The sequence below is a fragment of the Monodelphis domestica genome, chromosome X, assembly GCF_027887165.1.
Source record: "Monodelphis domestica isolate mMonDom1 chromosome X, mMonDom1.pri, whole genome shotgun sequence".
Taxonomy (NCBI): domain Eukaryota; kingdom Metazoa; phylum Chordata; class Mammalia; order Didelphimorphia; family Didelphidae; genus Monodelphis; species Monodelphis domestica.
In genome coordinates, this window is record NC_077235.1 from 33,387,655 (window position 1) to 33,415,451 (window position 27,797).

Consider the following 27,797-nt stretch of genomic DNA (forward strand, 5'->3'; position numbering starts at 1 on the left):
AGCTGAAAGAGACTTGGGGCCACCAAGTCCAATACTGACCTTCACTTTATAGATGATGATAAGGTTCAAAGCCCTTAAGGGACTCGTCCAAAATCACACAGTCAGGAGTGGCTGAGCCAACATTTGTACCAGGGTTTCCTGATTCTAAATCCCCTAATTCTTTCCAGGGTAACACAGTGGGAAATATAGGAGTTAGGGTGGGGGACTTCCTTCCATGAACAATCATAAAACTATCTGATCTATTCTCAGTCCCACCAGAGGGTGAAGTCACGGCCATCAGGGGCTCGCTCATATGGCAAAGCCGCCCACCCCCATCTCTATTACTTTATCCCATGATATGTGGCTTCTCAGTACGTGTTTATTTATGGTGATTATCAAAACAAAAGAAAAAAGTTTCTTCCTAAGGCTTGGGTTAGGAAACCTGACGTTTAGCCTAGAAAAAAAGAGAGAAACTCTTCATAACCTGAATCCTTTTTCATTTCCAGTTTCTCCTCCTCTGTTACCTTCCCATGGCCCCTGGGGTTTGGCTGTGTGTCATCCTCCCTTAAATACCACAAAAGAAATTGCCTTTGCCTCTTCCAAATGCCCACTCCTGGTATTTATTATTGTCCATTTTGGTTTAACCTCCTTTAGCGAAGCAAGAAAAGATTAAGCAGCCGCTATCCGAGAACCCTTAGCTGCCATAGGCAGCTTTGGGATCCTAATCGGGTCAGACATATATCCTTAGATTTTAGTCATTAAAAAAGAAAGTCTTGCCAAAATGCATTAGTCTTTTTTCTTTCTTCCTCCTTTCCTTCCTTCCTTTCTTTTTTCTGCTAAAATGGGAAGCAAGCTTCTGAGTGAAGCTTTTTGTGATTGCAAAATGGATGGAAACTTCACAACTCGGCCCTTTGGGGGCTTATTTCCAATCTCTGTAGCTTGGAAATCTGGCCTCTGCCCAGGGCCAGCTCCAGGCAGAACTGTGAAGTTGTCAAGTCTGCTGCTCAGTCTTGCCTCTCTCTCCCAACTACTTCCCTTTTACCCCTAGAGAGGCAGCAGAGGATTTGATGATCATAGAGTTAAATGATGGGGTTGGGCTGCTAAGGTCCCTCTAACATATAGGGAAACTGAGACCTAGAGGATTGGAATGACTTACCCAAGATCACATAGGTAGTAAGTCAAATGTTCCCTGTTCTTCATCCAATTCTAGAGGCTCTTCATCCCTATCTCTCTTGCTAGGAGAGAAATTAATGTGAGTGAACAGGAGAATGGTTGAGAATGGCTTCATATGGCACTCCTTCATTTGTCATTCAAAATGGTAATATTTCCATTTCGGCAGGGACCTCCTATGTCTTCCCTTATAGGAGCCTTCAGAATCAGAGCTGGGAGCCCAGGCAGATCTGTAGGGTTGAGAAGAATCCAGAAATCTAAACCACAGGACCACCACCAGGGTTGAGTTTCCCAAAGATGACAATGTGAGGCCAGAAAGTTAATCTGTAATAGAGAGATGAGCTTCTGAGGACTTGAATACAATTTTTTTTCTTCTGAATTTCTTTTTTTAAAATTTTATAGTATTTTTATTTGATCATTTCCATGCATTATTCATTAAAGACAAAGATCATTTTCTTTTCCTCCCTCCCACCCCCCATAGCCGACGCATGATTCCACTGGGTATCACATGTGTTCTTGATTCGAACCCATTGCCATGTTGTTAATATTTGCATTAGAGTGTTCGTTTAGAGTCTCTCCTCTGTCATGTCCCCTCAGCCACTGTAGTCAGGCAGTTGCTTTTCCTCGGTGTTTCTGCTCCCTCAGTTTGTCCTCTGCTTATGGATAATGTTTTTTCTCCTTGATCCCTGTAGATTGTTCAGGGACATTACACCGCCACTAATGGAGAAGTCCATTATGTTCGATTGTACCACAGTGTCAGTCTCTGTGTACAATGTTCTCCTGGTTCTGCTCCTCTCGCTCTGCATCACTTCCTGGAGGTCGTTCCAGTCTCCATGGAACTCCTCCACTTTATTATTCCTTTGAGCACAATAGTATTCCATCACCAACATATACTACAATTTGTTCAGCCATTCCACAATTGATGGGCATCCCCTCGTTTTCCAATTTTTGGCCACCACAAAGAGCACAGCTATGAATATTTTTGTACAAGTCTTTTTGTCCATTATCTCTTTGGGGTACAGACCCAGCAGTGCTATGGCTGGATCAAAGGGCAGACATTCTTTTATCGCCCTTTGTGCATAGTTCCAAATTGCCCTCCAGAATAGGACTTGAATACTATTAAGCAAAATGTATTAGAGGTGAAAGGTGCCAAGCCAGACAGGGATCGGTCTAGAAACAGGAGAAAGACCAAGTGGCCATGTGATCAGTGTCTGGAAGGTGCCGGGTTTGAGGCCTCAGTGATAAGGAAGTTGGGGGCCAGATCAGGATGCTTAGCTGGTGGCAGAACTGGGCTGCAAGGCAGGATCCAGGAGCGGGACAAGGAGGGGACTGGATAGCATGCCAAATGAAAAGAGGAACTGGGCATGGTTAGCTGGTAGAAGAGCAGCTTGTGATGGGGGATAGGAGAACTGTCTGCAGGTATTTGAAGGGCATTCTTCCATGGAGAATAAGGATTGGACTTGCCCCAAATAGAGTGAGCAGGGGTACAGGGTGAGGAGAAGCAGAGAACAAATTTGGACTGGCTTATAAGGAAAACTTTTCTAGTCATCACTGTTGCCCTGGAGAACGATGGGCTCTCTCAGGAGGTAACGAATGGGTCCTCCAAGCAGAGGCTAGATGAGTTTTCTTTGTATATCTTCCAGACAGAATTTCTGTGTGGGTACAGATCGTGGCTGCAGAAGGTCAATGTGGTCCAGACTGCTTTGGAATCAGACTCCTTCTTACCAGTCCTATAAGGGGCCGCCTACTTGGCCTCATGTAAAGGCCAGTCATGCTTCCCACAGAGCCTTGTCTCTCCTGCTGGGAACATAGGTAGGCAGGCCCATTGTGCTGTGCTCTCCCATCAAAGAACATGTCATCTTGACTTTTGTCTCATCTGAATGGGAATGGTACACTCTTGTGGACCCTGATCAGTAAGTAGCTCTCAGCCTTTTCAGGGGATTCACAGATGGAAAATTCCGGTTCTTTCTTAAAGAGCCATTGCAGCTTAGTTTCTATCACTCTTTGAATCTGCTCTGAAGAAAAGCCAAGGTGAAAGAAGCACCCACATTTTAGGGAGGGATTTCCATGTAAACAGGAGCATACATTTTGTTTTTCTAATTCAGTTTGACTTTAAGTTCTGAATAATCTCCTTCTTCCTCATCCATTGAGAAGACAAGAAGAATAAAACCCATTACCAGTATGCATAGTCATGTAGAGTAAATTCCCCCAGGAGCACGCAGTTTAGAGCTGGAAGGGAACTTGCAGTCTCATTTGGCTGATGAGGAAGCTGAGGCTCCCAGAGGCCAAGTGACTTGAACAAAAGCCCCCAGATAACTAGGAGCCGAGCTGAGATTGGAATGAAGGCTCTCTGGCTCCAAAGGCAAGGCTGGCCATTTCTACTGCCTCAGTCTAGCTGCAGGACCTATAGGAACACGTATACAGTGGTATTGGGTATTGAAAAGACACAGGATGCAGAAGCAGAAAATCTGAATTCAAGCCCTGGCTTCAACCCATACTGAAGAAGCCAGTTCACTGCTTTGGGCCTCAGTTTCTTCATTTATCAAAGGAGAATAATATTGCCCTCAGGATTGTGGTAATAAAAGGGCTTTCCAACCTTGAGTTATTCTTATCTATGTATGACAGCTCTTGACCTTGAGAGTTGAGATTAGGGAAAAAGGGAAGTCCCAGGCCCCAAATATGATGGAGCTGATAAAGAAAGGAAGTGGGGAAACCTGGGACTGAGGGTCCCTGAGGAATGGAAGTGTGATGGGTGCACATCTACTCCTTGCTCTCCTCCTTACACTCCTAGAAACTACAGAGCTCCATTAGCTTGGGAAAGATCTGATCAAAGAATGTAGGACACAGAGGGGTGACTGACCTCTGGCACTAACACTCAGGAAAATCTCTGATTGGTAGAAGGTGGAGATCTCAGGGCATCAGCCTGCTGTCCTCCTTTCTCCTCCCATCCCTAGGAAAACAAAGTGTCATCCAGCACTAGGGAGGGAGGCAGGAATGAAGGGAGGGAGAGAGGGAGAGGAGAAGAAAAGGCAGAGGGAGGGGAAAGAGAGAAAAGGCAAAGCCCATGCTCTTGAGAGATGCTTTTCTGCAGAGAGGGCAGAATACTCACAAATGAGGAACAAATGAAGAAAGAGATGTATGAAATGGTAGGACAAATCCTAGCTAATTTATGAGCAGATTAGATTCAACTCCATGTTCCTTTCCCCTCAAAATCTCTGATCCTGTGATTGTCTAGTACTTGAAAAACTCCAGATTCCCCTCTTTCAGACTCCTGTGAGCCTGTTTCCTACTGCAGTCTTATTAAGTACCTAGTATGTGCCAGGCTCTGAGAATACAGAGCTAGGAATTAATCAAGTGCAGTTTGTAAGGTGCTAACCTTCCAATGGGGAAGACAGTAAGTACACGTATCAGTGTTGTTGTTCAGTCATGTCTGACTCTCTGTGACTCCATTTGGACATTTCTTGGCAGAGATACTGGAATGGTTTGCCATTTCCTTTTCTAGCTCATTTTATATCTGAGGAAACATTTCCAGGTGAGGCAAACAGGGTAAAGTGACTTGCCCAGGGTCACACAGTTAGTAAGTGTCTGAGGCTGAATTTGAACTCATGAAGTTGAATCTTCCTGCCTGCTGTCCTGGTGCTCTATCCACTATGCCACCACATATACAAGTACATGCAGAATAAATATAAAGAATGATAGAAACATATGCAAAATAGTTAAATACAAGGTAGTTAGGGAAGGAAGGTCCTAGTTGAGGGGAGATCACAAAGGCTAGTGCAGAAGGTGGAGCTTAAAATGCATACTGAAGAAAGAGAAGGACTTTATTAGGCCAAGAGTAAGAGATGTATTCCAGGCGTAGGAGATGGCTAATGCAAAGGCATTGAAATGGGTACTGGAGGGTCACATGTGAAAGACAGAAAGAATGCCGGTTTCCGCTGAATTGTAGTGTGGTGGGAGCGTCATGTTTCTCAAGACTAGAGAAATACTTTGGAGGCAGATTGAGAGGGACTTGAAAAAAATCAAACAGAATTCTGAATCTATAAGAAGCCACTGGAATTAAGAGAGCAGCGTGGTCAGATCTGTATTTAAGGGAAAAGCATACTGGTGTGCATGCTGAACTGGGATAGCAAGAAGCATGAGGTTGGGAGACCCATTAGGATGCTGCTGCAATCATCTAGGCAAGAGTTGATGAGGGTCTGAGCTAAAGTGGTAGCTGTTTGAATAGAGAGAATGGATTAGGGGTGAGGGGTGGGGTGAAGGTAGAAATGGTAAGATTTGACAACTGATTGGATACGGGGGCCCAGAGAGAGCTGAGAGTCCCAGATAACGTTGCCATTATAAACCAGAGAGGTTGTAAAGATGGCCGGGCCTTAGAAAAGAAATAGTGATATTTGGAAGAGAAGAGAAGACAATGAGTTCCATTTTGGATATGGTCAGTTTCTCACCTCCTGAAGTAAGTATCCACTAGGGCTTTATTGTAGATAATTTGAACCAAGAAATATTTAGGAAGGACCTATTATTGCCAGGCAGTGAGCACACCAAGATGAAAAACCACAATTGTCTCTACCCCCAAGAATCATGGATTTAAAGCTGAAAGGGAAGAAACTGAGGATGAGAGATGGAACAGCTCCATCATAGTAACTCAGATCATAAGGAGCAAAGCAGCAATCAAAGCTTAACTCCTTCAGGTCCAAATGAAGGACTAATGTGGTCTGCTTCTCCATTGAAAGAGCTACCTTGAGGTGCTGAGATGAGAAGTGACTTGCCTAGGATCACATAGACAGTATAGATTGGATTGGATGGACTCAGAGGTAGCCTCCAATGCTGATATTCTATCAACTCATCCATTATAGTTCTAAGGTGAAAATGGAGAGCTAGTGGACTTAGACAAGAATTTCCTGATTCCAGATCTGCCCCTTCTATCCCCTGTAACATACTGCACCACTTCCTCCTGTACTTTTGGGTAGTTCCAGAGGGTCCCATGACCTACATCAGCCCCAGTGTTGGTTGAGGCCTTGCTTGCTGTTTCTCTTTAGTCCTGCTTTGGAAGGAGTCCTTCCTGGAGTGGATGTGGCTGGGCTGGGTAGCTCTTTACAGGAGCCAGCCAGCCCCCAGTCAGTCCTCAGTTGAGCAAGTAGCAGTCTAAGGGGGACATTAAGACAGAGAAGGATAATGTCCAGTAGGGAATAATGAAAGGAAAGATTCCAGTGAGTTAGGCTGGGAGAAGACTTTCAGCTGCCAAGTTGGTGATCAGGGGAGGTTCCACTGAGGAAGTGGCCCTGAGTGAATTCCTAACACTTGAGCTCTTGTTCCTGTCCTCCAGGTATGGGAGGAAGAGTATGAGAAATACAGCAGGACAACATGGCTAAGGTACTTGTACCTCATTCTTTGAAGTGTCTTTAGCCCATGGATGCTAATTCCCTGGCCTGCCTGTGCCATAGGCCTGTCTGAAAAGAAGTGTTGGCCATTCACAGTTTGCCCATGCGCCTCAGATTCTTGTCCCTTATCTGTACCCTATGCTAGTTCTCAGGAGGATTCCTGACTTACCCCATTAAAATTTATACTTCAGGGGACAGAGTTAGCCAATATGGATGTACTAAATCACTCCTACCCCAACATGAATGATTGAAGCATGTATTAAGTGCTTACTTTGTACAAAACACTGTTCTAAGCTCTGAGAATACAAATAGAAAAGCAAGGCAGTCCCTGATCTCAGGGAACTTATGTTGTGAGAGACAATACAAATTGAAGGTTTCAGCTGTGAGATGGAAAGGTCTCATGGTCCTTAGGGTACAGTGGAATCAGTTTCTGATGTTTAACCAGTTAAAAGTGCCATAAACATGAACACCCATGGCTGAACTTTGCCTATGCTTTCAACACCCAGCTAGGTTTTTCCATGGAATGGCTTCTAGGGAGACAACTTGTTGGACCAAAAATAGTTCTGGGTTTGGAAGCAAGACATAGGGTTCAAATTCTGCTTCACAAGCTAAGCAACCAAGGGCAAGTTTCCTAACTTTCTTTAAGTCTATTTTGTACTTTCTAAAATGGAGAGGATCATGATTGTACTGTCTCTGTCAAAAGTTAGCTATGGAAAAAAGAATATTGCGAATATTAACAGCCTAGGAGAAATAAGAGTAATTACTTTTCCAAGTTCTCATCAGACAGCTACAGGGTTTTGGGCAATAAAGGGGCAAACAAAATCCCTGATTAGGGGACCACAGGCTTAATTCCTAGTCCTAGATCTTCCATTAACTTTCTGGGTGACTTTGGATAAGTCATTTAACCACTCTACCTCACTTTTCCCATCTGTAAAATGAAGGATCATACTAGAAGGTCTTTGAGGTCTTTTCCAGCTATGATTCTGGCACCTGAGAATAGGGGAAAGGAGAAAAAAAGAAAATGGCGATGGCTTCTGGGTGGAAACTTTGCTCTCCCTATGGTACAATCCCTATCCATAGAAAGGGAATAGGAGCTCTTGTTCTTAGCCAGGAATATATATTCCTGGAGGAATATCAATTCCTTGAGGTCAGAGACAGTTTCTTCTTTGTATCCTTATTTCTCCAGAACCTAGGACAGTGCCTGGCACATAGTAGGCACTTACTGATGCTTGTTGAAGAGAATGGAATGGAACTGAGTGACAGATGAGCTAAGGGACTGTTCACTGTTTGCTCACCCCCCCAACATACCTGATGAGCAAAGGGCATTTGCTCAACTGAAGATTGACTGGGAGCTGGCTGGCTCCTGTGTTTTCTTCCCCTCCCCTTCCCATGTGAATCTTTGTGTGAGAATGATTATTCTATTTGGTCTTTCTTTACCCCCTATTTATACATTACATTTTCCCCACATGTTAGTATACATAGGTTGATATAAATGTAGTCCTTATAGAAGAGAGTTTGAGTTAAAGAAGAAGATAACATTTTCCCCTTTCCTTAATATTTACCTTTTCAGGTATTCCTTGCTCTTTGATTTTCGGTATCAAACTTTCCACAGAGCCCTGGTCTTTTCTTTGCAAAAAGTTGGAAGTCTTCTATTTTGTTGAATGCCCATACTTTCCCTTGGAAGTATATAGTCAGTTTTGCTGGGTAGCTGATTCTTGGTTGGAGACCCAGCTCTCTTGCCTTTCTGAAGATCATGTTCCATGCCTTACGATCATTCAGAGTAGAACTTGCAAGGTCTTGTGTGACCCTGATTGGCATTCCTTTATATCTAAATTGTCTTTTTCTGGCTTCCTGTAGGATTTTTTCTTTTGTTTGATAGCTTTGGAATTTGGCAATTACATTCCTGGGAGTTGTCTTTTGGGGGTTTAGTGTAGAAGGTGTTCTGTGAGCTCTGTCAGTGGCTGTATTGCCCCCTTGTTCTAGAATCTCTGGGCAATTTTCTTTGATTATATCTTGTATCACCATGTCCAGTTTGGTGTTTATTTCTGGCTTTTCTGGGAGTCCAATTATTCTTAAATTATCCCTTCTCCCCCTATTTTCCAGATCTATCACCTTGTCGGTGAGATATTTTATGTTCTCTTCTAATTTCTTGGTATTTTGGCTTTGCTTTATTGATTCTTGCTCTTTTACACGATCGTTGTCTTCCAGCTGCCTGATTCTGGCCTTTAAAGCCTGGTTTTCTTTTACAGTTTGGTCAAACTGGTTTTGTAGATGCGTGAATTTCTTTTGCATTATTTCCAACTTTTCCTCCCAGAAGGCTTCCATCTTTTTGGTCATTTCTGATTCAAATTCTTCATAGGTTTGTGGAGAGTTTCCATTTCCTTTGGAAGGTTTTGGAGCATTTTCTTTTATATTATCTTCTGTCTGCTCTGTATTTTGTATTTTGGCTCCATAGAATGTGTCCAAAGTCGCCCCTTTCTTCTTATTTTTCTTGGTATTTTGGGGCTTCTGTGGTTCTGTGGAGTTTGCCATTTCTGAATGTGGAGGATTAGTTTTTCTTGCCTCTGTCTGGTGTTCAGAGGCAGTCCTGGGCAGATGGTTCTATGAGCTTTCCCTGGGTTAAACTGAATATGCCTCACTGGAACTGGAATGGAAGGGTCGGACCACGAGGCCACACTCTCCCCCGGCTCGCTTTCCGGAAGTTGCCTTCAGAATCGCTGGCCGTGAGGCTGTTTCGTCAGCCTGCGGGGGGATGGGCTGCAGCTAGCCCAAGCTCTGAGGGCAAGGACTTTCACTGAGACTTGGATAGCAGGATCCAGCCCGTGAGGCTGTCTTGCCCGCCCTGAGGGTTGCTGTTGTTTCGCTCTCTGCAGCGGAAGCCCCAGGCAGTAACTTTCACCGGGACTGTAGAAGGCCCTGAGGGTTCTGCTCTCTGAGCCCGGCCGGGCTGCGGCTTCCGGGAGCCTTGGACTCTGTGCTCCTACCCCTGAGGTCCGAGTGATCTCGGGTTCTGGCTTTTAAGGGGAGCCGTACCTTTTGAACCGGGTCCAGGTCCAGGAGGAGGGTTCCCAGGGTCTGTGCTGTTGATCGTTTTGAATTTCGGCGCCTTAGGAGCTTATCGTTTGAGATCGGTTGGGAAGGGTTTTCCGGAGATCTGAGCTTTAGCTTTCTCTAAGCCGCCATCTTAACCGGAAGTCTGGCTGGCTCCTGTGAAGAGCTGCCCTGCCCAGTCCAGTCACAACCACTCCAGGAAGCACTCCTTCCAAAACAGGACTAAGGAGAAACAGCAGGCAGGCAATCAGTCAGCAAGCTTCTCCTAGCACCTTTGGTCCTGGCTTCAACCAACACTGAGGCTGATGTAGGCCATGGGACCCTCTGGGACTACCCAAAAGTACAGGCGGAAGTGGTGACTCAGGCATTTTGCCGTAAACAAAACTGATGGTCGAGCATGGTTGGCAGGGGAAGGCACTAAATAAATTCTTATTAATATTGTGTGAGATCATATATTTTGCACAGCTATATTTTTGCAAGGAGAAACACCATGAATAATAGATCTGATGGGATCTCAAGAGATCATCTGGCCTAGACAGATGGTGATCTATTCCATTTTTAAATATTCTATCATCTTCATTGGTTGGGGCCTACTGTTCCATCATCCTAAGAGTCAAAAAGTTCAACTTTATGTGTGGCCAGAGTCCCTGTGTGCAACCTATATCATTCAATCATAGTATGTCCAAATTGGAATAGACCATAGAAGCCACACTCAGTCTCTACTTGAGCAAAGATCCCTTCCCCAGCATTCCTTACAAATGGTCATCCAGGGTTCACAGACAGTTATGGGAAGCTCACTACCTGGCAAAGCAATCTATTCCACATTGGCATAGCCCTGGTTGATAGGAATACTATTTCTTGTTCATTACTTCAAACGATCTATTCATTTCTCTCTTCTTTAAGCTTCAAGGAGATTTGGGAGATTCTTTTCAGGATGACACCGTAGACTTCAAGATTATAATTATGTTCTTTTCTCTTCTGTCCCAAGCCTTATCTTCCCCAGACTAAATGTTCTTCCTTCACTAATCTTTCCTCCTTGAAACTATTTTACATGTTTGTAACTCATTTGCATTATTCCTCTCTAGGTTTCCTTTCTTCTTAAACCAACCAAACCCCCCATCAACCCCTCCTAAAACAAGTAATAAACATGAATTCTATCTCCATTACACCTTATTCCCAGTTTCTCCCAGGAGTGGGTCCCTTTTTTCCTTCTGTGTATTTCTCTTCTCCCTTGGAATGTATATATCTCTTGTCTCAGGTAGTGCTAGGAGACTAGATAGCAGATAGCCCTGATATCCTACCCTATGTAGCATGGCCCTAAGTGGTAGGAAATTGGGGAGGGGGCTTTGACAAATAGTTTTAGAATCATATCAACTCTCAGGGAAGAAGTTTTGTCCTCTTGTACCTTCACTCCACCCCAATCCCAACATTTCCTCAAACCAACTGGAATTCTATGTGTTCTTCTGACATGCCTGGCCCACTGGGAACCTCCTAGATCTCTAGGGAAAGTCTGGGCTCAGAGTAGCCCCCCCCCCCATGGCTGGGGCATAGGAAGGCTCTCTCATTCCTTAACAGGATTCATTTCATGGCTCTGGGCTAGGCTTAGTAAGGCTCAGCATCAAACTGAATGGGATTTGGGAGTTTGAAACCAAAGGCTGTTAGGTACCCCTTCACTCAAGGGTTTCCTTTGGGGTGATAGCACATGGATGGGGTAAGGGAAATCCCCCTTCTTGTGACATAGATTTTTAAGACTTCCTAAGTTTTCTAGCAAATGTGGCCATTTTCCATCCTCCTGGATTTTCTCAGAATCACTGTCTAGGGGGATGGATCAGATTTCACAGTAGGCACACTGTCCTTTGAGAGACAAGTCTTGGCAAGAGAGGGCTTTCTTTGGGTTGGCTCACATGGCTGGTGTCCCTTCTCAAAGAGAGGCTGTGACTGTTGGCTAGCATTCAGGATGTAGTCGTGGGAATCATATTGGCTTGCTTAGCACTCAGGCTATCACTAAGCACTAAAAGCCTCTCTAGCTAGACCAAGGCAAACAGCTCTCTAATGGTGGTGCCATGCTTTCTCTCTTCTCTATGCTCCAGACACTGTCACTGAAGTCAAGACGGACATCTACGTGACCAGTTTTGGCCCTGTCTCCGACACAGACATGGTGAGTACTCTTTCCTGGCCAGGAAAGCAACTTGGGATAGAGATTGTGCTATAAGAGATTTCATGCCTCAGGCCATACACCTGACTTCTTGCTGCTGCTGGCCACCCATTCCCAACCCTTTGGACAGGCCATGCTCATCTCTCCCTCCCTGAAGTTGCCTGGTATGGTGGAAAGAAAATCAGATTTTAGACTGTAGAACTGGGTTCAAATCCTGACTCTGCCACTTCCTAGCTATGTTGCTGGAGGCAGCCTACTTCCTCACTATGAGTCTCTGTTGAGTTTTTTTTTTCTGTAAAACAAAGGGGTTAGATTATTTGAAGTTCCATCCAAATTGGATTCCTCTAATCCTACTTGGATGAAGACTAATACAATGTGGGATATCAGTAATGTTAAATTTATTTGTGGATTGGACTCTGAATATATAATAGATGGTTGCCAGGAATTTAAAATTTTAAATCCCAAATGAATTACTAAAGTAAAATGAATTTATGGTAGTTTATTTACAATAGAGGGAAGATATTAAGGAATAAGAGAGAGAAAACTCTGGCTTCCTCTGAGCTAGTTAGAAATATCTAAACCCCAGCCAGGGGAAGAGAGTCTCAAGATGATGGGCCTTTCCTGGAGTCTTCATGTCTCCAGAAAGGCGGGGTCACTAAATCAGCCTTCCACTCACCAACGATGACTGTCTAAATGAAAAGAAGTCTGGGTGTTTGTCTTCTAGTCGCTACTCAAGTGGCTGTCTCCAGTCTCTCCTCCGAGTCCAACTCTGAGTCAGAGATCTTTCATCCAACTCAAAACTCAAATTGAATATATCTCCTCTTCTGGTCTTTCTTCTTCTTTTTAGAGACTCTTTTTCTTTTGTGTCACCTCCCCTAAATTTCACACCTACCAATCACAGCAAACACTTTTCTCCAGGACTGCCCACTCTTTAGTTCTCACATTCTTTGGTTAGATTATATCTTTTTGGGTTACTTAACACCTTTTTGGTAAGTTCACCTTTTGTAGTTACTTAACACCTTTTTGTGGTTAAAATAGGTAGATGTGCTTAAAATACTGAGTTATCACCTTTTTGTAGATTAAAATCTAAAAATAGATTGTGGATTACAATTCTAGCTTCACTATAAAGGAAGAGCTAAGTACCTTCATTGTTACAATCAGGAGATAGCTAAATCCAATCTTCACAGTAACCTGATGGTTGTATTTAACCACTTTTTTTTCTTTTTTTTTATTTTTATTTGGTCAATTTCAAATATTATTCCTGGGTTACAAGAATCATATTCTATTCCTCCCTCCCCTCCCCCCCGCCCCTCTCATAGCTGAAGTTATCAGAACCCATTCCCATGTTGTTGGTGTTTGCATTAGGATGTTCATTTAGAGTCTACATCCCCAATCTTATCCCCTTGACCTATGTATTGAAGCAGTTGTTTTTCTTCTGTGTTTCTACTCCCATTGTTTTTCCTCTGAATGTGGATAGTGTTCTTTCTCATAGATCCCTCTGGGTTGTTTAGGATCATTGCATTGCCACTAATGGAGAAGTCCATTACATTTGATTGTACCACAGTATATCAGTCTCTGTGTACAACATTCTCCTGATTCTGCTCCTTTTGCTCTGCATCACTTCCTGGAGGTTGTTCCAGTTCCCATGGCATTCCTCCACTTTATTATTTCTTTGAGCACAATAGTATTCCATCACCAACATATACCACAATTTGTTCAGCCATTTCCCAATTGAAGGGCATCCCCTCATTTTCCAATTTTTGCCACCACAAAGAGTAGCTATGAATATTCTTGTATAAGTCTTTTTCCTTATTATCTCTTTGGGGTACAAACCCAGCAGTTCTATGACTGGGTCAAAGGGCAGACAGTCTTTTAGCGCCCTTTGGGCATAGTTCCAAATTGCCCTCCAGAATGGTTGGATCAATTCACAACTCCACCAGCAGTGAATTAATGTCTTGACTTTGCCACATCCCCTCCAGCATTCATTACTTTCCTTTGCTATCATGTTAGCCAATCTGCTAGGTGTGAGGTGGTACCTCAGAGTTGTTTTGATTTGCATCTCTCTGATTATAAGAGATTTAGAACACATTTTCATATGCTTATTAATGGTTTTGATTTCTTTGACCAAAAATTGCCTATTCAGGTCCCTTGCCCATTTATCAATTGGAGAATGGTTTGATTTTTTGTACAATTGATTTAGTTCTTTGTAAATTTGAGTAATTAGACCTCTGTCAGAGGTTTTTGTTATGAAGATTATTTCCCAATTTGTTGCTTCCCCTCTAATTTTGGTTACATTGATTTTGTTTCTACAAAAACTTTTTAATTTGATGTAATCAAAATTATTTATTTTACTTTTTGTGCCCCTTTCTAAGTCTTGCTTGGTGTTAAAATCTTTCCCTTCCCAAAGGTCTGACATGTATACTATTCTGTGTTCACCTAATTTACTTATAGTTTCCTTCTTTATGTTCAAGTCATTCACCCATTCTGAATTTATCTTGGTGTAGCATGTGATGTGTTGTTCCAAACCTAATCTCTCCCATACTGTCTTCCAGTTTTCCCAGCAGTTTTTGTCAAATAGTGGGTTTTTGTCCCAGAAGCTAGGGTCTTTGAGTTTGTCATAGACTGTCTTGCTGAGGTCACTTACCCCAAGTCTATTCCACTGATCCTCCTTTCTGTCTCTTAGCCAGTACCAAATTGTTTTGATGACCATTGCTTTATAGTATAGTTTGAGATCTGGTACTGCAAGGCCACTTTCCTTAGCATTTTTTCCATTATTTCCCTGGATATCCTTGATCTTTTATTCTTCCAAATGAACTTTGTTATGGTTTTTTCTAATTCTTTAAAAAGGCTTTTTGGTAGTTCAATGGATATGGCACTAAATAAATAGATACGTTTGGGTGGGATGGTCATTTTTATTATGTTAGCTTGTCCTTCCCATGAGCAGTTAATTTTTTTTCCAATTGCTCAGATCTAGTTTTAGTTGTGTGGAAAGTGTTTTGTAGTTGTGTTACATAGTTCCTGTGTCTGTCTCAGCAGATAGATTCCTAAGTATTTTATATTGTCTAGGGTGATTTTAAATGGAATTTCTCTTTCTAATTCTTGTTGCTGAGATATTGGAGATATATAGAAATGCTGATGACTTATATGGGTTTATCTTGTACCCTGCAACTTTGCTAAAGTTGTTGATTATTTCGACTAGCTTTTTGGTTGAATCTCTAGGATTCTTTAAGTAGACCATCATGTCATCTGCAAAGAGCAATAGCTTAGTCTCCTCCTTGCCTATTTTGATGCCTTCAATTTCTTTTTCTTCTCTAATTGCTACTGCTAGTGTTTCTAGTACAATGTCAAATAGTAGAGGTGATAATGGGCATCCTTGTTTCAACCCTGATCTTATTGGGAAGGCTTCTAGTTTATCCCCATTGCAGATGATGTTTGCTGATGGTTTTAGATAGATACTGTTTATTATTTTTAGGAAAGACCCTTCTATTCCTATACTTTCTAGTGTTTTCAATAGGAATGAGCTTTGTATTTTGACTCCAGGCCTGACACTCTAACCATTTTGTTTATCTAGATGCCCTGCTCCAAGTTTACAGAAATGCTAATATTTGGTTAAAAAAATACCCACATTATTTAAGCCCTTTCCCCATGCCTATTCTTGTAGAAAATTGGCCTTTGGACAATTTTAGGATGGTCATCTTTAATTGGTCATTGTATCATAGTTTGAAAGTATTCTAGTCTCACCCCCTTGCTTTCTAGATGAGGAAATGAGGCCAAGAGGGAAGAGTTAAAATTTGAACTCAGGCCCTTTAACTATCCATTCAGCAATCTTTCCACTATACCACATGTATAGGTATGGGATAGAGTAGGATGCTATATTATAATCTCATGCATTATGTTTAGGATGTATCCAATTCAAATATCCTCCAAACTCTTTAATTTTGAAGATCATATGTAAGTAAAAATTATTATTTGTGGAAACCCAACTGGAAAAGCCTCCTTAAAAATATCGGTTTGTTTTTTGTTCATAGTAATCACTGATGTAGGTTTCACATTTGCTCATGCCCCACCTTTCCACTTTGTCAGGCCGTAGCCATCCTTTAATCTCTCCAACCTGGGTACCAAGCTCCCACAAGACTGTTCCAGTGCCTTAGTGATTTCTCCTTTTTCTGGAGATTTCTGGACCCTCACATTCCCACTGCTTTGTGTGGATCTTCTCTTCCAAAGTAGATTGCAAGCTCTTTGAGGGCAGGATCAGTGTCCTAAGTAAACGTCTTCATACTTTCTTGGTCTCACATTAGGCAGATCAGAGAAACTCCCCCAGTAAATGTCATGTTCTTTCTTCCATCCTTTCCAAAGCCCAAAGACTCCTGCTCTGTGAATGACTAAGGAAAGAAAAACAGTGGTCACTTGACCTGCCTTCTCTTCTTACCTCCCCTCTTTCTGTGGAGGGCACCACCATTCTTCCAGGTTCCCAAGCTCATAGCCTTGGAATCCTTCACTTTCCTGCACTCCCCACATCCAATTAGTTGCCTAGATGTCAATTCTAACTCCACAGCATCTCTCAGAGCTATTTCCTCCCCCTAGCTCACTCTGAGCTCAGGCCCTCGTCACCTCTCCAAACAATGATGACAGCCTCCTAATTGGCTTCCCCTTCTCTAGTCCAGCTTATCTGGGATACTAAATTAATATTCCAAAGGCACCAGTCTGACCATGGCAGTTCACTGTTCAGAAACCTTCAGTAGTTTCTTAACTCTTTGGCCTGTACTTAAAGCCATCTGATGTCTGGTTCCAGTCTCCCTCTCCAGTCCGATTCCCCATCATTCTCCTCATTCAATCAACACACCCGGGATTTCTCAAACTCAACATGCTATCTCTCACTTCTGGGAATTTGCACAAGCCCTTTTCTAAGACCGAAGTGCTTTCCCCAATTATGTTTTCCTCCCAGAATTCTTTTCTCAGGCCTCAGCTCAGGTACCAACTCTACCAAACCTTCCTTGATGTTCCTGGAAAAAAGTATTTTTTCCCATTTTCTGAATCTCTCCTTTGCCCCCATAACATCATACCTTGTGCTGTTTACCTGTTTATGTGACATTGGTACTTCCCTTCTTCCCCAATAAAGGCAAGGTCTATTTCCTTTTGTTGTCTTTGTTTTTCGAACACATACTCCCAACCCATCATATAGCAGGTGCTTAGTAAGTGCACTTCAAATTGTTGTATGGGATCATTGTGTGCTTCCTGGGTGCCCCGCACAGAGAGAGGTGTTTGGATGAGCCAATGGAAGTACCAGACACTATCATTCCCTTCAGACAGGTTGCTGCCTTATTGGTGGGCAGGCATATGCTTTCTGGGAGAAACAGTGCTTATTTCGTGCTGGTAGTCCTGTCACTTGTAGTGGAGTTTAACCATTTAAATGGTGCTTTAAATTTGGCCAAGCATGCTAACCACCCCCAAACTTGCGGGAGCCCTCCCTGTTTTCTAGGCTCCAAGGTGGGCGGCTTCCCTTGGGCCATGTAGCTCAGAAAAGACCAAGCCATTTCTTTTGACTTCCATACCAGTTGCTGTGAATCGGTGGCGGGGTTCATCATGAGGAAGAAACTAAAGTTACCCTTGGCATGGCATCCACGCACACCTCGGGGCACCCAGACAGTCGGCTCTGATTGCCAGACAATTCTCCTGATGGCAGTTCATTGCTCCCGTTGTCTCTCTGTCTTTGCTACTTATGATTGAGCTAAGGCTACATGTTCCCTCTTACAAATTGGAAGCTCTACTCTGGACAAAGAACTCTCCAGGGTTATTTTTAGCTCCTCCGCAGTCTTACAATATCTCTGAGGAAATGGGGAAACTCTAGCTGGAGGGAAAGTAGAAAACACGCTTGTTGTAGGCTTGGGTTGGGGCTTTTCTTGCCTCTTTCCTAATTTGCTGTTTGGTGGCTATATGGGGACACTCCAAGTCCATCTGTGTCCACAGAGGGATGTCTCTTGAGCAAAACTGCATTTCTTTTGCCATGATAGCTTATTCTACCTGGAGGAGGGCTCTCCTGGGGAACTCCCTTCTACCCTTCCCCCCTGGAGAAGGCCCTGAAGGTGAGGCTGAGGGGGAACCTGACCCACAGCCATCCTTCCAGGAGGCTGTGACTTGGAAGTCTGTGAAGAAAGCAGACACAAGAGTTTGGCAACTAAAGGGAGGAGGTGGTGGAACCAGTTTGGACCATAAGGCACACAGCTGACTGACAGTGCTATAGAACTTCTTCTACTGTATTCATGATGAGTGATCATCCAGCATCTGCATGGCTAACCTCCAGTAAGGGGGCCACTTACCACATCTTGTCATAGAATCTAACCCCAAACAATCTCCTCTTACATCATTCCCAACAATGAGCTATTCAGCTTCTGTCTGAAGGCCAGCAGGGAGGTAGGTGTACCTTCTTCTTCTTGAGGTGACCTTTTTCACTTTGGGGCAGCTCTAAGGGTTAGGAAGATTTTCTTTATACTTAAGCCCAAATCTGCCTCTCTGCAGCTTTCACCTTTCCTCTTTTCCTCCAAGTTCAGCCATCTAGGCCTAAACAGAACAGGTCTACAATCCCTCTTTCAGCTGAAAGCTCTTCAAATACTTGAACACAGATCTCGCATTACCTTCCATCTCCTCTTCTCTAATTCTGCCCACAGATCCTCACACAGCCAATGGGCCTACACTGTCTTAGATACTCTGTCTTTGGTGCACTTAAGCCTTATCTATATCCTGGGAGAAGGCAGAAATATGGCAGTTGAATTGCTTTTCCTCCTAGCTATCTAGGACTAGTGCTCCTTGGGAATGTTCCTCAATCCCAAGGTTTTCCTTCTCCTTTTCTTCCTAGTTCTACTCCTATTGGGGGCTCAAACACTCGATTGCAATAAAAAGAGCAAACACAGAAAATGCAAGGGGAAGACTATGTGGAGAGTCAGGGGAGGATTGTAAACTTCAGGATCCTGTCCCCAAGGGCACTTGTACCACTCAAACATCTGTCAGATAGAAAATATCCCCTGACCGTGATCCACAGAGAGCTTCCTGGGTTACACAGGACACCAGAGTGATGCCGTAAGTCCACAATCCAATCAGAAGCCCAACCATTTTGTTTAACAAGGAAAATAAAATGGAGACCTGGGAAATTAGGAAGTATTAGAAACATTACCAGAGTCATTCCAGAGAAGAGGCAAATGACATCAATTTTCATCTGACGATGGCTTATGAAATGTTATGCAAAGTACCTGAGGACTGGAAAGGGAAAAAATGATACTAATTAAAAACAAGTTAGCACCACGGCCAGGGGCAACGCCATGCATCCTGTGTCCTGGCTTTGACACTGATGAGCTGGCTGCCTCATGACCATTGGAGGGAAGCTGGCTTCTCAATTTCAAGCCTTCCCCTTCTCTAGGGAGAAAATAGGAGAGGATGGGGTTGCCTCGCCCAGGAGCCCTTTGCTTCTAGTCTCTTTCCCTTTGTCACCCTCTCTAGTTGTCCTTGGCACCTCGATTTAAAAGGAAGCCCATTTCTTCAGAGGGGGCTGTCCATACCTCCCAACATGGCATATCCCCTCTGGCCCTCCTGAACCTGCTTCCTGTTGCAGCATGGCATCCTAGAAAGACAGGAGGCACTGAAGTTGAGGAAGGCTTGAGATAGTCATTCACCTTTTGGAGCTTCAATGCCTTCACATGGCCTCAGCCACTTCCTAGCTGTGTGACCCTGGGCAAGTCACTTGACCTCATCATTGAACCCAATACACAGGGTTATTGGGAGGATGAAAGGCATGTTGGTGATTGACAAATGTTAAATGGTTACTAGGATTACTGCCGTTGTCATTATTATCTCTTCATCTGTCAAATGGAGGTAACGTTCCTTGTCTTACTTCCCTGCCTTCTAAGGGCTGATTTTGGGAGCAAAGGAGGGTGTGTGTGTCTGTCTGTCTTTCTGTGGACTTTAGAGATATTTGAATCATCTAGGGAAAAAAAGGAATATGATCTCAAAATAAGGGAGACTGAAATGCCAGGGTGGGGGAGGGAGAAGGCAGGGACAACGGCAGTGCCTAGCCAGGTTCTCAGGGGCTGGGGCACCAGACGGTGCGTGAGCTGAAGCAGCACTATAATGAAGCTGGCATAGCAGAATGTCTTCAGTCCTTTTCCCCCAGGAGGGAGGCTGCAGAGGTCTCTGTTATGCAGTGCCGTAGCTTGGAACATACTGAGAAGGTACTCAAGCCCCTGTAGACTTGCCTTTGCACTCCATCTCCTTAGAGGGCCTCTTCTGGTTTTTAAGTGTTCATAAAGCATCCTAACCTTCCCACCCGGGGTAAGAGGGGCTAGTTTGCACAGCTAGCTCCCAGGGTTGAACTTCTTTTGAGATCAGACTTCTGGTGCCACCCTCAGGGTCCCACAGTAGCCCTATTCATAGAGATGGCATGAATAAATCAATTTCTCTAAGCCCAATTCAAAGAAACTTTTTTATAGGCAAGATTGTCTGTTCTGGGTTGAGAAGACCCTCACCACTGCAGGAAAAGTCATATTTCAACAGGGTCCATTGTATGGACTAAGTCAGCTCTCAGGTATCTGAAGAGATTTTCTGCTTTGTATCCCATAGACCCCAGTACTCAGGCAATGCCTCCTCTAAGAAGTCTCTCCTGATATTTACTAGTTGTGTGACCTTGAGGGAATCTCTTTCCCTTTCTGGCCATCAGTTTCCACATCTGTAAAATGAGAAGGGAAAGCTAGAAGCCTCACAAAGTCCCTCCCAGTCCTAGCTTTGTGATTCTCAGGCTCGTGGCCCCACATGTCATCTTCCTGCTGAGCATCCAGCACATTTAGGGCCTCTCTCCCCTCTGCCTTTTGGAGTCCCCAACTTCCTCTCAAGCATAGTCAGTGTCCAACTCCCACAGGAGACATTGACTTGCCACAACCAGTTGTTGGTGTTCTCTTTCTGGTGAAGGATTACTTTTGTGCCTTCTGTGCATAGAATATTAGCATCCTGAGAGTTAGGGTAAGGCCAAGTCAGAGTATCTATAGTTGCACTATCTAGGCCAAAATTCAAGTCTGAAAAGCCATGAGGAACCCTTCAAACTAATCACATAGATTAGTGCAGACAGAACAAATATTCATTAGAATTTATGATGTAGAAGTAACAATACAAATGAGAACTCAGCTCCTGTTCTCTCCTTCTCTTCTTCCCAGGAATACACCATCGATGTATTCTTCCGACAGACCTGGCATGATGAGCGCCTCAAATTTGATGGGCCCATGAAGATCCTCCCACTCAACAATCTCCTGGCCAGCAAGATCTGGACCCCAGATACATTCTTCCACAATGGCAAGAAGTCAGTGGCTCATAACATGACAACACCCAATAAATTGCTCAGGCTTGTGGACAATGGGACCCTCCTCTACACGATGAGGTTAGTGTTTGCTGGTAGAGGGGCATGGGAAGCACCTTCCTTTCCTCCATCCCCAAAGCTTTAGAGATAGATGCATGGAGGGAAAGGAAACCATAGGCACCGATCTTAGGAAGGCTTGTGGTTATGCAAAGAACCATCGTGGAGAATCAGAACAAGAGTTGATGACTGTGACAAACATTCCTTCAACACCTACTGCATGTCAGGACTTGGAAAAAGTGATGGTCATACCAAGGCAAAAAAAGAACAACCCCACAAATAGTCCTTAATCAGAAGAAGCTTATATTCCCCTGGAGGGATACAATAGAATAAAGAATTAGAAAGTCCTTAGGCAATTCTACAAAGTGATATCAAGAAGAAGGGAATATTAACAACTGGAGGAGGGGGAGAGATCTAGTAGGAGGCAGTACCTACGGTGTATCTTGAGGAAGGTAGAGATTCTGTGAGGCAGAGGTGGGGAAGAAAGCACATTATTGCATGATCTATACAAAAGTATAGAGGCTGGAGATGAGATGGTATCCAAGAGCTCCAACTATCAGGCCAATTAGCCAGGAAGTATGTGAATGGCTGATTTTTTTTAAACCCTTACCTTCCTTCTTGGAGTAAATACTGTGTATTGACTCCAAGGCAGAAGAGTGGTAAGGGCTAGGCAATGGGGGTCAAGTGACTTGCCCAGCGTCACACAGCTAGGAAGTGGCTGAGGCCAGATTTGAACCTAGGACCTCCCGTCTCTAGGCCTGGCTCTTAATCCACTGAGCTACCCAGCTGCCCCCTGAATGGCTGATTTTTAAGGGCTCTTCTTATTCTACCTCCTATGATAAGTAGTATAGGAACAAAAAGGCTCCTTCCTTTGGCTTTTTTGGGACACTACCAATGACTTTGAGAAAGGAGTTTAACTTGTAGGAAGCCCTGTCTTTCCTGGGTCTCTCAAATCTGCCTACTCATAAGAAATATGGCTCCTCAGACAGATATTTCAAGGTGAAGGGGGAAATTGAAAAGAGAAAGAATAGGAAAGACAAGAGAAAATGAGAGAGAGAATAGGAGAGAGAAATAATGGGGAAGAGAGAATGGGAGAGAAGGAAGAGACAGGAGAAAAAGAAGAGGGAGAGAGGCAGAGAGAGAGTTGGGTGGGAGAAGAGGAAATAAGAGAGAAAATGGAGAAGAGACAGAAAATGAAAGACAATGGGGGAGAGGGAAGAAAACAAGAGAAAAGGGGGTGAGAGGGGGAAAGAGAAAGACTATGGGGAAAGTAATAGAGAATGAAGGAGAGAAGAGAAAATGAGAAAGTGTAGGAGAGAGAATGGAAGAGAGAAAATGGGGAGAGAGGGAAGAAAAGAAAGAGAAGGAGAAAAAGGGAGAGGAAGAGAGGAGAGAATGGGAGTGTGTATGTGGGGGGAGATAGCTTTATTCTATTTCTGTCCCTGCAAAACTGAGTCACTTTGTGACCTTTTGCAAGTCACTTAACCTGTCTGCTTCCTCCTGGGCCTGATTCTGTGAAATGGGGATAATAATGATGCCTGCCGCTGCCTCCTGCCTTTCAACATAGTTGGGAGCCCAAATTGGATAACGTTGGCAGAGAGCTTTGAACCCTTCAGGAAGAGACACTCTGCAATATTGGAGACAGCATCACTATCATTATTGTGACCCTCAGTAGCCTGATCCAAGCTTTCTGGGGAGAAGGACTGACAGCTCTGCAGTGAGGAAGCTGGGGGGTGAAGGGGGGAGGCAGAGGGAGTGTACATTGCCTGTCTGTCAGTTAGCAGCCAGCTTCACTAAAGGAGCCACTAAAAAAGTCCAACTTATTCATTTGGGACTTTAGGGCTTAAAGGGATTGGGGAAAAGCTATTGGTTCTTCTCAGTTAGGCCTGGAAGAATGTGGGATCTCTTTTGTTTTGTTGTAGAGGGATTTGGTTAAAAGGGGTGCAAGCCTAGGAAGCTCTTCCTTTCAAAGTACTGCCTCCATGGGAGATCCTCAGGAAGAACCTGTGGAAGGACAAAGAACCTTCTGGATTGGGAAGGAACACCGCCTTTTACTTAGCCTGTAGAAGGGCAAATTAGCAGAGAAGAGCTGTTTTGAACCAAATAACCCCATCCCATCTCCTTTCCTAGCTCCTGGGTTTTTTTGTGCAGCTGTTTGCTTGTGTAGATGCTTTGAAAGTCTGAGTCCCGTGAGGAGGGTCTCTGGAACTTGACGATGGGGCAAAGTAACTGTGGGGTGCTGGGCTCTCCCCTCTCTGCTCACCATGCAAGCAGCACACAATTGAGCTTTTTCATTAGCAAGAGGGACTATTAAATGGAGGGGGACCGGAGAAAGTACTCATGTGAGATGACTTGTAATCAGCTCCACAAAGTCCTGATGGTTTCCTTATTATGGAACTCTTCCTTCTAATGGTATTTGCTACAATGGGATTTTACCTGAGTTTCTTGTTCATTACCTTTAACGCCTCCACAAATCCAAACTGAGCTGGCTTCTTCTTTTCAGGCTGATAGAAAAAGGAGGGAGAAACTGGGCTGCTCATTTTTGTGGGTGGAAAGGGCCTCAGGGTTTTCTTGTCTCTGCTGTTGGGATGGGGAGTCCTCTGGATCTCCACCTGCTCCCTGCTCCTCACCCCACTCTGGCAACCTCAATCTTGACAGCCTTGCAGAGTAGGACCAGACTTCTGCATAGTAGGCGTCTGTCTCCAGCTGTCCCTTGGAAGGAACACTCCCAGACCAGGTGAAAAAGGTCACCCAGGTGGCCAGTCAGCAGGGCTGGTGGCCAAGACAGGAAATGACTGGGCTGGCAGAGCAGAAGCTCCAGAGTAGGGAGCCCCAAGGTTTTTTCTAAGTCAGCTAAAATGGAGTTTTTCAAGCTGGCTATTTACCAGTACTATCCTCACTGTCAGACCTCTACTGAATGCCCAATGGACTCAGGGCCCTGTGCTAGGCACTAGGGAAGGAAGGAAGGAAAGAAAGAGAAAGAAAGAGAGAAAGAGAGAAAGAAAGAAAGAAAGGAAGGAAGGAAGGAAGGAGAGAGAGGAACAGGCATCTATTAAGTGCTTACTCTGTGCTAGGCACTGTGCTAAGCATTTTACAACCCTACAGGGAAGGTGGTATTATTTCCATTCTGAAGATGAGGAAACTGAGGTAGAGAGAGAAACTAAGTGACTTGCCTAGGACCACAGAGCTAGGAAATGTCTGAGGCTTATTTTGAATATGGTCATCCTGATTCTAGTCCAATGCCTTATCTACTGTGCCACCAACCTAGGGAGAGACACATGAATGAGCCAAGGTCTATGGATCTGAGTAGCTTCCATGCTAGTTGAAAATGACAGGACATAGCTCTGAAAGCTGCTTAACATTACCAGGCTGTGCATGCTTGGCACCAGATCAGAAGCACACTGAGAATAGATGTGATTCAGTAGAAAAGAGCACTGGAGCTTGAATTGGGGGACCCAAGTTCAAGTCTAGCATTGCCACTTCCTAATTGCGTGACCTTAGGCAAATCATTTCATTCCAATTCCCTTATCTGTAAATTAAGGGGTTTCTTAGATTCTTCCCAGTCTTGTTCTGTTCCTAAGATTTCAAGTAAGGACAGTAGGAGGACAATCCAATAAACACTTATTAAGTACAGAATACAATGACAAAAATGAAACTGTCCCTGCCTGGACAACTACTTGTATGATGGATGTATGCTAAAGAGGCACAAGAACAATTGATCTGATTTGGAGTCAGGACCTATCTCTGCCACATCCAGCTTGTATGACCTTGGGCAAGGCCCCTTCCCTTCCTCTTCTGGAAAATGGAGAGCTCCAAGGTCCCTTCCAACCCTTGAGGGAATAATTAGCCTTTGAAGAGATCTTAATGAAGGTGCCACTAGGGGCACATCCTTCTCCTCAAGCCCCAGTTACCCCAACACTAGAAGAAAGTGAAAAGGGGGGGAGGGAAGGAAGCAGGACAGAAGCACTGACTTGGCCCTGGTCCCTAGTTGAGGCTCTCTTTGGAGTGTCAGCTCAGGAAAGAAAGGGGTTTCTGTAAATGAATGTGTCACTTGATTTGTCTCTTTGGGCTCATATTTCAAGTGACTCACCCTCTGCTGATAATAGCTGTTGGTGATTTATTGTTCTTTATTCCCAATAAAGCACAAAGGCAGCTAATGGGACAGAGCGCCCTTCACAGGGCAACTACAGTGATTCTACAACTGGACACATCATTTACCAAAAACACTGGGCCAGCCAGGGAAGAAGGGCTGTGTCCAAGGAGAGGAGGGGCTCTTCAGGTCCTTGCCATTAAATCCAACTCGGCCAACTCTTGCTGAGTACCTACTGTGTGCTCTGCTAAGCAATAGGGATACATAAGCAAGACTGAAGCAGTCCCTGCCCTCTAGGAACTTATATTTTATTAGATGGGAAGATGGGAGTGGTTAAATTTGACATGAACAAAAGTAAAACATGAAGTAATGTCAATTTGTTTCAAGAATGAGAATGCTAATACCTGTGGGGAGAGTGGAGTGGTGTAGAAATCAGGAAAGCCCTGGAAAGGAAAGGAAATCTGCCCTCTAGCAGCTTTTAATCTAGCAACTAAAAGTATTATTGAATGTGGCAGATATAGGAAGCCCTAGAGAAGTTGAGGCAGGGAGGAGGAGGGATAGTTAATGTGGTTTGTTCCCAAAGGTCAAGTCTGATCTTGTCCCTCCTTAGTTCAAGAAACTTCAGTGGCTTTCTGTTGCCCCTAGGACAAAATGCAAAGTCCTCAGTCTGACATTTAAAGTCTCCTCCCCTTCCTACTACTTCTTCATTCTTGATCTTTCCTCACTCCTTGTGCTTTCTTTTACCAGAATATTGGACTACTAGCTGTTGCCCATATGTGCCATTCCAGCTTCTTCCTCTAGACCTTTGCCGGAGACATTTCTCCTTGCCTAAAATGCACTATCTTTTTCTCTTTGCAGGATCTCTAGACTCCTTCAAAACACAGCTTAGATAGTCTTAAAATAACTTTGTATATCTGGCATTTTCTTATCTGCATCCACTTTGTATGTACTTGTTAGAATTGTTGTTGTTTGTCTTTTGTTTTCGCGGAGGACCAATGGCATCATAGGGTGATGTCTTGACTCTCGAGTGAATTGGATTTAAGTGAGATTATAAGCTTTTTGAAGACAGAGACTGTTATGGGGTTGGCTTTCCCAGGGCCTAGCACAGTACCTAATATATTGTAGACACAGGATGAATTGAATGGAATGACTGTAGGAAACAAGAAGTGGCTTCATAAAGGCACTGGGACTTCAGTTGGGCCTTGAAGGATGGGTAGTGTAGAGGAGTGATCACAAGGTCTTCCAAAAGGGTGGAACAAGATAATTAAAAGATATCTCTCTAGAACAAGGCCTGGGCATTTGCCCCAGGACAGGGACAAGTAGAATGTTTAACAAATCCTACCATCTGTGTGGGTTCTCAAGATCTCTGGCAATTCAGGTTTCTCGGGGAATCCAAGGAAGCTGCCTACTTGCCCTGCACCTACCAACCCAGTTTTCACAGACTTAGAGAGCTGGAAAGGACCTCAGACCATTTAATAAATCCAAGAGTTCTTGGAATTTTTTATGTCATTCATTCCCTTGGTAGTCTGAGGAAATTAACATACATATATACTCCTTCTTGGAATCATGGTTTTTAATGCATAAAATAAAATGCATAATGTTAGAAATGAAGTCAATTATATGGAAATACTATTATCAGAATACTTTAAAAGTTTCCAGACTCCAAGTTAGGAAGCCCTAATGCTCAGAAGAAACTAAGGCTGAGGAAGAGGAAGGCACTTGCCCAAGGACATATAGTGACTAAGCTAGGATTCAGACTCAGATCCTTCAATGCCCAATTGAGTGCCTTTTCCCCCAAGCCATGCTGCTGCTACCATTCAGTAGTCAGAGTAGAGAAGGCTCTTGTCCTCTTGTGATTTCTATCTTCTCTGCATTGTTACTTCCAGAATTCAGGATGACAGCTCTTTCCTCCTAGAGGTAGTATGAACCACTGGGTTCCTCAGAGAGCAGCAAGATTCCCTCCTTCTTTCCAAACATGGACTTATGTCTCATAGAGGAGCTGTCATGTGGCTTGGAGGAGGGAATACCCACACTGATGAAGTCACAAATTCTTGAAATGAAAGAAAGCCCCTCAGGCACCAGAACTTTGATCATAAAATATTACCAACCAAGAGAGAGGCCTTCAAACTAGAGTATTATAATGAAGCTTTTAAAAAATTTACTGTAATGCTAATATTCCAGAAGATTTGTGAGCTCAGCAGACTGGATATTGCTTCCAATGAAGCAGCATAAGCCATCTGAGCCTCCTAACAAGTAAGACGCACTATAAAATTGGAAAATGGCCTCGTGGCTTCATTTGTGGGTTGTTTAACATTTCTCCTAGTATTATAAGATGGTTATCTCTCAATCAACCAAGAAACATTTTAAAGTGCCTACTATTTGCCAGGTACCATGTAAGACACCGAGAATACAAAACAAAAATAAAACAAATAGTACCTGTCCTCAAAGAGTTTACATTCTTCTGAGAGGAACAGCTAGAATAATAACGCCCTCCTCTTACATGTATAAGTCTAGGAGTATGTAAAATATATACAAAGGAAAATGAGGTAATTAGAAGGCGGCATCAAGAAAGGCCTCATGTTG

General features: G+C 43.7%; 1 protein-coding gene across 2 annotated transcripts in view; it reads left to right on the forward strand.

Moving 5' to 3' along the window:
* GABRA3 (gamma-aminobutyric acid type A receptor subunit alpha3) overlaps positions 1 to 27,797 on the forward strand; it is a 204,655-nt gene that overhangs the window by 101,581 nt on the left and 75,277 nt on the right. For both annotated transcript variants that reach the window (XM_007507295.3, XM_001376922.4), the window contains exons 4-5: positions 11,669 to 11,736; positions 20,928 to 21,148. In XM_007507295.3, the coding sequence (XP_007507357.1) occupies positions 11,669 to 11,736; positions 20,928 to 21,148 (289 nt within the window). The remainder of the gene's footprint in view (positions 1 to 11,668; positions 11,737 to 20,927; positions 21,149 to 27,797) is intronic.